Genomic DNA, 12589 nt, shown 5'->3' with positions numbered 1-12589 from the left:
TACCTGGTGATTTTGCTCCTGTTGAGAATGGCTCTGAGATAGGAGTTGCTAAAGAAAGAAAGAAAAGCAACTGGAAATTATTTTTCCCCTTGAGTTGAAGCAATCTGTAAATTGAAGTTGCTTTTTACCTCCATGGTTCTAATATTCATCTCTGATAATCTGTTTCTTTTATCTTGGCAGCTTCTGGAAGAACTGGGTACCAGCTTAATACACCAGTATAAACCAGATTCTTCCGTAGCACCTGATCAGAGAGTTCCAGTCCCCTTGGTAAGTAAATGTGTGTTCATGGTTTTCTCTTTTCTTAGTGCTTCAGTCAGTTTTATTTTGAGGTTCAGCGATGGTTTCTTTCAATATCAGAAAGTATCAGAGAGTTTGGTTTCTTTCAGTATCGAAAATTATGGTTTATAATTTAGGATGAGTAGGTTTTATTTGCATTTCATTTTATTTGCAGTTCAATATGTGGTAATGTGTAACATAGAGCCAGCAATGGAAGAACCAGTTTTGTTACACAAAACCTAATTCTATTACTCAGTATGCCCAAGAGACAGACTAGAATGCTGGGAAGAGCCCAGGATTTGGAATACAAAGTCATGAGATTAAACCACTTAATGAATATTATGAAAAATATTATAATTTCCTTGTTATAAAGAGGAATAAAAATCCTTGACTCATGGGACTTTTGGAAGATTAAATGAGGTGTGAACACTAGCAAATAGATGTTCAATGAATCTTAATTTCCTTAACCCCTTCACTGCCAGCCCCCTCTCCCCATTATTTCCATTAGATTTTGTGATCTTAGATTCTCTGTGTTGCCCCCACGCTGTGCCAGTTATTCTCTGGAGGAGGAACATGTGAGCCCACCAAAGAAACCTACGTAGTGCCAAAAGCAAAGTCAGCTCAACATGAGTGAGGTTTTCTCCCTCTGCACTCTTCAGCCTGCCCGTTCCTTTTCTCTTCACAGTTTCTGTCATCCTTGCAGGGAATTAAGAATGTCTAGCCCTAGTCCTTCCCTAGACAGTCACTAAAACTGAAGTGTCACCATTTGCAGGGAGTTGTGTTGAGCTTCACCATCAGACAGACCTGGGTTTAATCCAGACTTGTTCTCTTGCTCCATGTGATTTTGGGCAAGACTCTTAACTGCTCGCACTTTAGTATTATTTCATACGTCAAAAAAGGAATATACTTTCTGTATTACTGATATACTGTTGACTGATAAATTATACTGATAAACACTTAGCAGCTTAAAGCCATATCCTACATTTATTCTCTCACATAGTTTCTGTGGGCCAGGAATTGGGAGCGGCTTACCTGATGGTTCTGGCTGAGGTCTCATGAGACTACAGCCAGGATACTGGCAGGGGCTGCAGTCAGCCAAATTTGACGAAGGTGGGTGGCGCCTCTTCTGCGGTGTCTCACTCAACCACATACCTTGCAGGTCAGCGCTGCCTGCTGGCAGATCTCATTTGCTCCCTCCACTTGAGGACCTCCCCAGAGAGCTGCTGGAGTCTTCTCTGTACAAGGCAGCTGGCCACCCTTGCTCAGTTGCTAAGTCGTGTCTCACTTTTTGTGACCCTAAGGACTGTAGCCCTCCAGGCTCCTCTGTCCATGGGATTTCCCAGGCAAGAATACTGGAGTGGGTTGCCATTTCCTACTCCAGGGTATCTTCCTGACCCAGGGGTTGAACCCACGTTTCCTGCATCTCCCACAGTGGGTTCTTTACCACCGAGCCACAGGGAACGTCCTGGCCACCATTACAGCAGTTTAATTAAGAGAGAGCAAGATAGAGCTATAGGATTTTTATGAATCAGCCCAAGTCAGTGTGGAAGGGGATGGCCTCCTAAACATTAGGAGGTGGGGATCCCTGGAGGCCGGCTTGAAGGCTGGCAACCACACCTGGCTGTCATCTTCTGGTTTGGGGCAAGAGGGCCCAGACTGGGGGTCTTGGTGATAGGGTTGTGGAGGTGAGAGAACTGGCACATGGGTGCATGGCAAAATTTATCACTAAGTCCATGGGGAGGAAATGGAGACACCAGAACCCCAGACAGATTTGCATCTGGGGCGTGATTCTTCAGGGTTTTTAAAAACATGAGAAGGAAACTGTTCAAGCACTTGCACATGCCTCCCTTGAGGGGCACTGAGGTGAGAGAATTCTTCACATGCCCAAAACAGAGCTTATTGTTCGGTTGGAGACTCTCCACTGTGTGCCCGGCGCTGTGCTAGAGACTTTACACACGATCTTACATTTTATTATCACACAAACTGCCAAGTAGATGTCTTTGCCCTGCTTTACTGACGAGGAACCAAAACTTGGGTTCAGCGACCACCCGAGGCTGCAGAGACTGGAAGCAGCAGCTGGAGGCCTCAGCCCCAGTCTGCCTTTCTGGATCCAGCATACAGCCTCTGGGCCACCCTGGAACTCCGACCCTGTGCCCACCGAGGGGCAGGTTGAAAGAGCGCCTGGCTGGGGGTCAGTTGGTCTGATTCTAGTCCAGCCCTGCTGCCCACCAGCAGGTTACCTCTTTGTGCCTCAGTTTCCTTGTATGAAAATGGAGATAATGGTATATTCTTCATTTAGTTGGGCTGAAATTAAAAAGAGTTGATGGGGGGACATCCCTGGTGGTCCATTGGCTAAGACTCCATGCTCCCAATGGGGGGCCTGGGTTTGATGCCTGGTCAGGGCACTAGATTCCACACGCCACAACTAAGAGTTCACATGCCACGAGCAGGAGAAGATCCCAGGCGCCTCAGCTAAGACTCAGTACAGCCTAAATAAATAAATGTTTCTTAAACATGCAGGGCGTTGATCCGTGGCAAGCACGTGCAGCAGCACCTGGCGTTGGGAAGCTCTGGAGAGTATAAGCTGATGCTGTCCTCTTCTCGTCCCCATTGCTGCTGTCACTGTTGCTGCCTCGCTGAACCAGACTGTGGAAGCACTTAACTAGTTGCTTTCTAAAGTTCCTTTCAGTGCTGCTTGGGAAGCACTAGTGAAAGCGTTCACAGCGAGCGACCGCTTTATGGAAAGCGCGCCATCACTTTGGTCCCGGGCGGTAGTGTGAGCAGCGGGCTGGCTCCTCTGTCGTCTCTCGGCTGCACTTACAGCTGTGCCCCTTCCAGGTGGTGACCTTCTGGACCGCGATGCTCAACGGCCCTTTACCCAGAGCCTTGCAGAACGCAGAACATCCGACGCTGCAGGCCAGTGCCTGTGACGCCCTGTCTTCCATCTTGCCGGAAGCCTTCAGCAGTCTGCCGGTAACCTTCAGGGTGTTTTCTCATCTTTGATGCGTGATGCTAAGCATGAGAGCTTGAGTTTGATTTTGACTCTTTTGAACCAGTATTCAACATCATCTCTGAGGAAAAGGTGCATGTTCTACCTGAGTGTAGGGTGAGGGCAGAGGAGAACAGCACTGAAATCTTAATGTCTCCGGAGCTTTTCCTCCCTGTGCTTAGAAGGCAGGATTGGCGGGGGAAGGGAGAGTAGCAGAGGCTTTGAAGTCACGTTTTAGCATTTCAGATCTGTAAGTTAGAAAATCCTAGCTCTTTGGATTTGAATCCTAGCTGGTTTAAATCCTAGCAGCTCTTCTGCCTTCTAGCTCTTAGATTATCTAACTTCTATAAAGTTTAGTTTTATCACTGGTAAGATGGAAATGATGTGCGTGGTGATGTGAAGCCTGTAAAAATGCCTACTCTGGTGCCCAATACATGGTGTGCCTAGACCACTGCTTCCTTTAGCCCTCAATGGCGTTTGTATCCCTTCTTATTTATATAAGTTAGTTTTTATAAGGAAGGCAGCCTGATTAAAGGAGGAGAACAAAATGACCTGATCCCCATGGTGGTAGAGGTTACATGTAGTCACGAGGCTGTGAGCCCTGTCTCGAGTGGGTCCTCTGATGTTTACTGGATCTGAGCTGAACCTTTGTTCTCTGCCAAGTTAGCCTCAAAGACTCAGTTGTGTTCACCTCCCTGACGTGTCACAGTCACTTGTCGAAGGCAGTGGCTCATAACTATTTCACTCACGCTTTTGCGTGGCCTCCCTTTCTCACCACAGAGCGACAGGCAGATCCTGTGCATCACGATGCTGCTGGGGCTGAACGACAGCAAGAACCGTTTAGTGAAAGCTGCCACCTCACGAGCCCTCGGGGTCTATGTGCTTTTTCCTTGTCTCAGACAGGTCAGTGAGCCCACATAGCTCCACCATGCCACTTTATAGTCATTTTATTACTCTTTGTGATGATATAGAGCTCCTGAAGTAGACAGTAAAGGCAATTAAATTGGTTTGTAATCTGGTTTCCTTAACTGCTACTAAAATATGCTAATTTCTGTAAGAGTTGACTCATTGGAAAAGACTCTGATGCTGGGAGGGATTGGGGGCAGGAGGAGAAGGGGACGACCCAGGATGAGATGGCTGGATGGCATCACCAACTCGATGGACGTGAGTCTGAGTGAACTCCGAGAGCTGGTGATGGACAGGGAGGCCTGGCGTGCTGCAGTTCATGGGGTTGCAAAGAATCAGACACGACTGAGCAACTGAACTGAACTGAACTGATAGTTCACTTAACTGTTTTGCACACTGCCCAGGACCCTAGGCCAGTGAATGTTTAAAGTAATATACGGTGAACAAAAGAAGTGAAATGGGACATTACCATACAATAGTAATAATTTAGAAAGTTAATAAAATTTTAATACAAAGAAACAAATTTCTCCTTCACTCTTATTTGTGACCTTTATCTCACTGAGAAGTGTGTAAGTGAACAGGATGTGCTTACAAGCGTGTTTCATTGTCCACATCTTTTCCCAAGGTGGACATCAAGCCAAGCTCAGGATTCAGAGATAATTGTCACAGGCCAGGTTATAAGATGTTTGCAAGAGCAAAATCTGTAGCCTCCTTGAGTGTGTATGGCCTGTATCAGAATCATGGGAGACCTTGCCCTGGAATTTTAATGAGTGTCTAAATTGTCATATAAGAAAACAGTAAATTGATTAAATGAATTTTGATTTACAAATACAAGTTTGTGGTAAAGGCTTATATAGCTTTATCTGAAAACAAATTTGAGAACTTTGAAGGTAGCAGTGTGAACTCTTAAGGTAACTACAGTGTTTTTTGTTTACCTTACAGGATGTCATATTTGTTGCAGACACAGCCAATGCAATATTGATGTCACTTCAGGACAAGTCTCTTAATGTCCGGGCCAAAGCAGCCTGGTCCCTCGGCAACCTGACCGACACTCTGATTGTTAACATGTAGGTGACTCAGCTCACTGTCTCTGGTTGACTTCCAAGGCCAAGGTCCCAAGAGGACATCTTTGATCCTACTAGAAAGCAATTAGCAGTAATTCCTTTACATTATGTAGTCAGTCTTGCTGCTTTGTTTTGTTTTATATTCTGTATTTATATTTATATTTGTTTTATATACTATTAGTAACCTGTTTTTAATATATATATATAAAATACTGTATGCTGATGCAAGTAATATATCCACATTATAGAAAATGTGAGAACTATTAAAGTAGAAAATCAAAACCTTGATAATAGTTGCCTATTTTTCAATATTGTATTTGTATATTTTTAAGTGATGTATTCACAGCTTTATCCTCTAATTTCCCTCTCCAGAGGCCACTGCTCTTACGCATACACAAGTATCTTGCTTTTTGTTCCTTCACTCTGGACGTGTAACATGTATAAGCATTCTGCTGGCTTCTGTAGACTTTTTATAAATTGTTATTTGTTATTACACACTCATCTCTGTGCTCATTATTTTGCCGTTCCCCTGTAACTGAACATTCGTGTTAGTGTAGGCTTTTATATGCTTTGAACATTTTTGTGCATGAAATCTCCATTGTGAGATACCCTTTTTGGTTATATCCCTAGATGTAGACCTACAGAATCAAAAGGTGTAAACCCTAAATAAGTTCTCAGTATAATCTGAACAGATTTGTGGAACTGTTTGTATAATTACACTGAGTGAGTAAATTTGTACATGTTTAGGTGGGTTTTACAGTTAACATGTTTCGCTTGCTTTGGGTGGGACAGGGAAACACCAGACCCAAGTTTCCAGGAAGAGTTCTCAGGCCTCCTGCTCTTGAAGATGCTGCAGTCAGCTATAGATGCTTCCAAGGATAAAGACAAGGTACACGGACAGCACAACCTCATGTTTCTCAGTGAGACACGTAGTGCATTACAGTTCTGTCTCGCCAAACGTGTCCCTGTTCAGAGGAGATCGAGAGTGTGCTCAGGGCGTATAGTGCACACTCCACACTTGACGCTCCCCTTCCTATCTCGTGAGAAATGCCAGTGCCATTTGTACGACTGTCCCATACCCGTTCTTCCAAAAATCTCTTAGTAGAATTGACAAGTCAGGAAGATGAGCAGCTTGGCTCTGAATATTCCCTGTTACACTGTTAAGTTTTAAAAGTGTAGACATGCACGTTAGGGTCAGCAGATATCAGCCACATTCAAATACTGGCTTGCCCTTTAGTAGCTGAATGACCTTTGGTGCATTATTAACTTCTCTGAAGGTGAGTTTCCTCATCTGTGACCTGAAAATCATTCCATATACCTCACTGGACTCCAAGGTGCCTTTTATTACAGCACCTAGCATAGCACCAGGCCCAAACCAAGTGCTTGACTTAGTCAGTGCTTCTGAAGACCCGGGAAGCCCTACCATAGGTTAATTCAATCAGAATTGGTTTTGTTTTCTTAAAAAAAAAAAAAGCTCCCCAGATGATTCTAGTATGCTGCAAAGTTTGTGACTTATGAAACCTAGGTTTTCCAAGCTTTGCTGCAACTCAGCCGTGTCCTTTTGCCTCTGGGCCTCACACACCATCTCTGTAAAACAAGGAAGATAGACCTCTCTGAAGTCTCATCTGACATTTAAAAACTCAGGGCAAGGAACTATAGAACCTCATCTCTCTGATGACACAGAATGTTGACCCCACAAGACCTTGCAGAGTTCTAAGAACTTGCACCTTTACAAGCTACATTTTTCATTATCTCATTGCTTTAAGATGTTTTGGGCCTCCTGTTTGGTGTTTTGTTTTTTTTTTTTATTAAAATTATACTTTCTGACACACATCTTTGGCAAAACAGATTTCTAATGCTTTTACATCTTACTCCAGGTAAAAAGCAATGCAGTCCGAGCCCTTGGAAATTTGCTTCATTTTCTGCAACCTTCTCATATAGAAAAACCCAGATTTGCTGAAATCATTGAGGAGGCTATCCAGGCCCTGATTTCTACTGTTCTGATTGAGGCTGCCATGAAAGTCCGGTGGAATGCCTGTTATGCGATGGGAAATGTATTTAAAAATCCTGCTCTTCACCTCGGTAAGAACGTCTCCTTCTCTCTGATGGAGGGTTTCTTTGGACAATACACACCAGTCTCCATTATTAATAAAACCACGCTGTTATTCATGGTATTTTACTGAACACCCCAGTTTAAGGGAAAGGTGAGGTAAATCATGGTCTATATATTTAAAGGGGTATTGTGTTGCCACTTAAAATTACATTTACAGAAAGTTCTTGATAATCTGGAAAGATAGTTCTGATGTTAAGCAAATGAAAATGAGATATGGGAATTGTTTCTACAGTATGATCTCAATAAATGGGTAGAAAAAAGACTGAAAGGAAATTAACCTAAATATTGACTGATTGTCTTTCGATGGGATGATAAGTAGGATTCTTTTCTGCTTTTATTTTTCAAAATTTTCTGCAGTGAGCATACATTGTTTTAGCAATCAGGAAAAAAGTTAAAAGGGAAACAGACATGAGAGAAAGAGGGTTTAACTGGAAATCCCACAGGAGATGTTGGCTCCGGGGTGGAATGCTGCAGGCAGGGAGAGATCTGCCTCTGAGGATGACAGGCCCTGCACCTCGGTACATCAGCAGCAGCTGATAGCTGTTCTGGGGTCTGGATCACAGCCTCCAGATCCCACTCACTTGAATTGCCAGCATTTCTGAAACACGAGGGTGTCTGCCTGGAGAGGTGACTTTCCTCTGGACCAGCAGAACCAACATTGCCTTAGGGAGGTCTGTCTCCACTCCTTGTACTCCCAGAAGCGTCCAGGCGGACCAGTCAGCCAGGAGCCTCATGGCTTCATCCACTGAGGAAGCAGCCTGCAGTGGCCTTTGGCATTGGTGTTCTTTGAACTGGGTATCTGCCTCCTGTCTTCAGAGGCAGCAGAGGAGTCGGGAAGGGCTGGGAGCGTTAAGGAAGCTGCATTTTACTCTGCTGCCCATCTTGAGGAATAAGAACTCCCAAAACGGAGCGGGTAGTGGTAGCTCTGACAAGGAATAAAGCTGGCTGACTTTCTGGGGCCAACAGGAAGGGAGCAAAGACAGAACTCTGGGCATCATCTTCTCAGTATTAGGAATTTGAGCCTCCAGTTAATCTGAGTACTTTGTCCCCCAGTCACTACCTAAACAGTATTTTCTTTTCCTTTGTAATAAAATGCAGGACCCACTTTTTAAGTGAGAATTAAGTGAAAACATGGAAGGACTAACTTGAGCACTAATGTATGTGCTTCCTGCAGGCCCCTTCTCTCCCCGCACCCAACTTACTTTTAAACTTTCATTTGCTCTAATGACTATGGATTCTTTCTAGAAACAGCCCCATGGACCTCCCAGGCCTACGACGCCCTGACATCAGTTGTGACGTCATGCAAGAACTTCAAAGTGCGCATCAGATCGGCCGCCGCCCTGGCCGTCCCCCGCAGGAGGGAGCACTATGGGTCGGTCGAGCAGTACGCTCAGATCTGGGATGCCCTGGTCACCGCCTTGCAGAAGAGCGAAGACACCACAGACTTTCTGGAGTTCAAGTACTGTGCCAGCCTGCGGACCCAAATCTGCCAGGCGCTGATTCACCTCCTGAGCTTGGCCAGCCCCTCCGACCTGTCCTGCATCAGGAAAACCCTCGAACTGCACGGGGATATGGTCCAGTCCTATATCCTACAGTTTTTAAAATCAGGAACAGAGAGAGATGACACCGGAGCACCCCACCACCCGCAGGAAAGAGACCAGATGGTCAGAGCGGCCCTGGGGCACATAAACAGTGTCCAGGCACTGGCTGGCGACCCAGCCAAACGGGCCATCGTGGCCTTTTTAGAAGATACCCTGACCATTTATTTTGACTCATCTGGCTCTCAAGTAGCACTCTTAGGATTAACCCATCAGTGAATGGTCTACCATACTTTCCAGGGGTCAAGTGGAAACAGGAAGACCTGAGCTTGAGCATCAGATGTGTGGGGTTTAGTCTTAGGGGCAGAAACAGTCTTTTTACTATTTATTTAGAACGGGTTAGCAGCTATTGAAATTTTTCTCAGCGGGTTCATCCATGTTGCAGAGTGGTTTCACTGCCTTAGCTGTGGCTGTGGCTGCTGGACCCTGTGACTTGTGCTCTGGGAGCCAAGGAGTTGGGTTGTCCTGTGGATTGAGTAGGCTTGGGTTTTGAAGAGCGGTCTCAGAAGAGTATTTAAAAAAGGAAAAAGCAAAAGGATTTAGGAGTTAGAATGTTGTATATTGTGTCTCTGGGAATTGTTTTTCTTTTGTAATAAACTCATGTAAAGCAGTGTGCCCATAGTCTACCATTTTTGTCAAGTTGCATTTATAGAAAGCTGTAAGTAGAGCTGCTGTTCAGCCAATTTGTGCTGGTTCAGCTGCATCGGTTGCTTTCAGGTTGATAAATAGCTGTTGCACTGAGCTCCCCGAGCGGCACCCCTGGAAGCCCCCTCCATGTCTTCCCACAGCCCTGTAAAGATGAACTTGCATTCAGGGCCCTCTGGCCGAGGCCCATGTCCATTTCAGCCTGGCTGTAACATCGGCTTCTATTTGAATTTCCTAACGTCCTTTAGGAGAATGTGGTCCCCTATGCTGAATTTTTGATGATTTTGCCACCTTTGGATTTGTGCCTTAAAAAAGATTATTTGTTTAATTTACATGATTACAAGGAGAGGTTTTTAGATTATATTTTGATAATGCCCAAGCAGTTATAAAAGTCGTTTCTCACTGAAACATTATGTTTAAACTTTGCATGTGTCTTGACCACCAACTTTATTGTAAGTGATTTCAGTCAGGAATTTAGAGATATATAATAAAAGATCCCATACTCCCACTTGACATGGATAATTAAGAATCAGGGTACATAGAGTGAGTTTTGGCAGTATATTACAACTCAGACGGTAAAGAATCCGCCTGCAGTCCTGGAGACCAGATTTGATCCCTGCGTTGGGAAGATCCCCTGAAGGAGAGAATGGCTACCCACACCAGTATTATTGCCTGGAGAATTCTAGTGACAGAAGAGCCTGGTGGGCTACAGTCCCTGGAGTCACAAAGACATTACTGAGTGACTAACAATAGTTGGCAGTATATTATTTAACTGCAGTTACTTAACTTAAAATACATACTTCACAGCATCCATGTGTCATTTTTTTCTCCTTTATCCTTAAGTTACTGTTTCCCTTCTATGTTGCTGTTTGTTCAAAAAATATATTTAGGCAGAGACTAGGGAGCAGAGTATTCAGATAGCTGAAGTCTCACTTTTTTTTGTTGGTAGAATACCAGTTTCCAAAGCATGAGACTACCAGCACAGTAAAAACTGCCATATGAAACATTCTCTAGACTTGCTTTTCTTTGGAGGATTCTGGGCAAGAATTGTTATAGAGCCCATGGAACTGAGTTGAACTTGTACCAACCCTGTCTTGAATCTTAGAACTTCCTTTTCTTGAAGGAGTATATTCTTAGTAGCAGCTTGTTTACTTGCTATTTTCATAAAAGTAAAAATATATATAACTCATTCCTGGTTCTTTGAGCTTTCACTGGTGGGTTTCTTGATAAAATATCTCTGAAATGATTTTGAATTGTTTCCCTTGCTGATTCACTCTTAACCATTTGCTTACTTTGAATAAAATTTTTTTCTTTCTAAATCTTTCAGTGCCTTTGAGGTTTCCAGGTTTCTGAAAACCGATGTTAATGTTCATATGCAGGAGGAAACCAAGGCTAATAAGCACTTCCAGAAATCCATTAAGTTTAGACTGAGGACTTCTGTCTGGGTTGGATGCTACTTCTCTTTGCCCTGTGACTTTGTGGCTGTACACCCAGGCTGAAGGCTCAGGAGAGCCCATCATAGAAGGAAGCCACTCAGAGAATAAAGGGCCAGGATTTATTTGCTGCGGAAAGTGTAGGAAGTCTGGCTCTGACTCAGAATGCCAAATTCTGAACTTTCTTTTGATACATGATACTGATGTTTCTCTTGATATTTAAAAGAAAATTTGGAAGAGGAGTCAGCTTGGCACAGAAGTCTAGAGCAAACTCATTGAATCAAGAGCATTAGGAAACATCACTTACCTTCCAACCTTTCCTGTGAAACTCACTGATAATAAGCCCACTTCCAGAGCCCAAGGAAGATGCACACTGTAGCCTCTTGCAGATTTAGTTCATGGTAGAGTCGGTGCCCTAAGGAGATGAGAAGGTAGACAGAAACCTCGTCGAGGAAACCAGAGCGACAACTTCCCTGATTTTGATATTTGTGCGTGGATCCAGACAGGAGCAGAACCTCACCACCAGCTTAAGTGAGCTCTACTCTGGTTTGTTCGGCCTTCATTCCATTAACAGGGTGCAGTGGTTGAGAGCCTGGTCTTGAATCCTGGCTCTGCTCTCCATCTATGAACGTCACTTCACCTCTCACGCCTGGTTTTCTCATCTGTGAAATGGGGATGATGGTGCCTGCCTCATAAGGATGTTACAGCAGTGAAATTTGTTAATACATGGAAAGTTCTTAACTTTCGGTACTCAATAAAATCAGATGTTTGTTTTCCTTGAATTTTCAGAGCATTGGGTAGAAACGGTATCAACACACCATGCGCTTCTATGATGCTGGTTGGACAGCTGGAGTCCCCTGACTGCACTTCCAAGTAGTGAACCTGGATCCAGCAGGGTGGGATGGGCACTGCCCCCAGGACCTCTGTGGCCAGCCAGAAGCAGCCCGCTGTGGGTCCCCACAGATCCCTAATGGGCAAAGGCAGGGACTGCAAGTGAGTTCTGCCTCGTGACCCATCCCTGAGTCTTCAGAAATTACATACCCAGTTTACACAAACTTCGGAATTACACCCGTTTAACAACTCTTCTTAGTAATTATGTCCTTGGGCAAGTTTCTAGACCTCTAATCGTGGTAAAAAGGGGAAAACTACCTCATAGAGTTTCAGGAGTCTGTCTCATAATACGTGTAAAGCATTGTCTTGGAGCCGGCACAAAGCAGCCACTGGCCCTCGTTAGCCTTTCCTTTAACTTCCTCCCTGGGCTTGACTGTCTCCTCATTAGGGTGAGATCTCTGGAGTGGGATCTTGGGGAAGGAGCTTCTAATCTAGTACAGTCCTTGAGTCCTCAGGTCTAAACTAAAGCTCAGCTCTAGTGGATGAGGATGTTATATTCAGTCAGTTCAGTTCAGTTGTTCAGTCGTATCCGACTCTCTTCGACCCCATGGACTGCAGCACACCAGGCCTCCCTGTCCATCACCAACTCCCAAAGTTTACTCAAACTCACGTCCATTGAGTCAGTGATGCCATCCAACCATCTCATCCTCTATCATTCCCTTCTGCCTTCAATC

The 12589-nt window shown here is 44.5% G+C and overlaps 1 protein-coding gene across 2 annotated transcripts in view; it reads left to right on the top strand.

Moving 5' to 3' along the window:
• The window catches only part of HEATR6 (HEAT repeat containing 6), a 33718-nt gene extending 24159 nt beyond the window's left edge, over positions 1-9559 (top strand). For both annotated transcript variants that reach the window (XM_012185299.5, XM_042255398.2), the window contains 7 exons: positions 181-267; positions 3115-3249; positions 4046-4168; positions 5114-5238; positions 6028-6124; positions 7113-7317; positions 8594-9559. In XM_012185299.5, coding sequence (XP_012040689.4) covers positions 181-267; positions 3115-3249; positions 4046-4168; positions 5114-5238; positions 6028-6124; positions 7113-7317; positions 8594-9165 — 1344 coding nt within the window. In that variant the 3' untranslated portion in view covers positions 9166-9559. The remainder of the gene's footprint in view (positions 1-180; positions 268-3114; positions 3250-4045; positions 4169-5113; positions 5239-6027; positions 6125-7112; positions 7318-8593) is intronic.
• Positions 9560-12589: the final 3030 nt, after the last annotated feature.

Source organism: Ovis aries, chromosome 11 (genome assembly GCF_016772045.2).
Source record: "Ovis aries strain OAR_USU_Benz2616 breed Rambouillet chromosome 11, ARS-UI_Ramb_v3.0, whole genome shotgun sequence".
NCBI lineage: Eukaryota > Metazoa > Chordata > Mammalia > Artiodactyla > Bovidae > Ovis > Ovis aries.
Note: the sequence above shows the minus strand (reverse complement) of the source record. Positions and strands in the feature narration are given on the sequence as shown.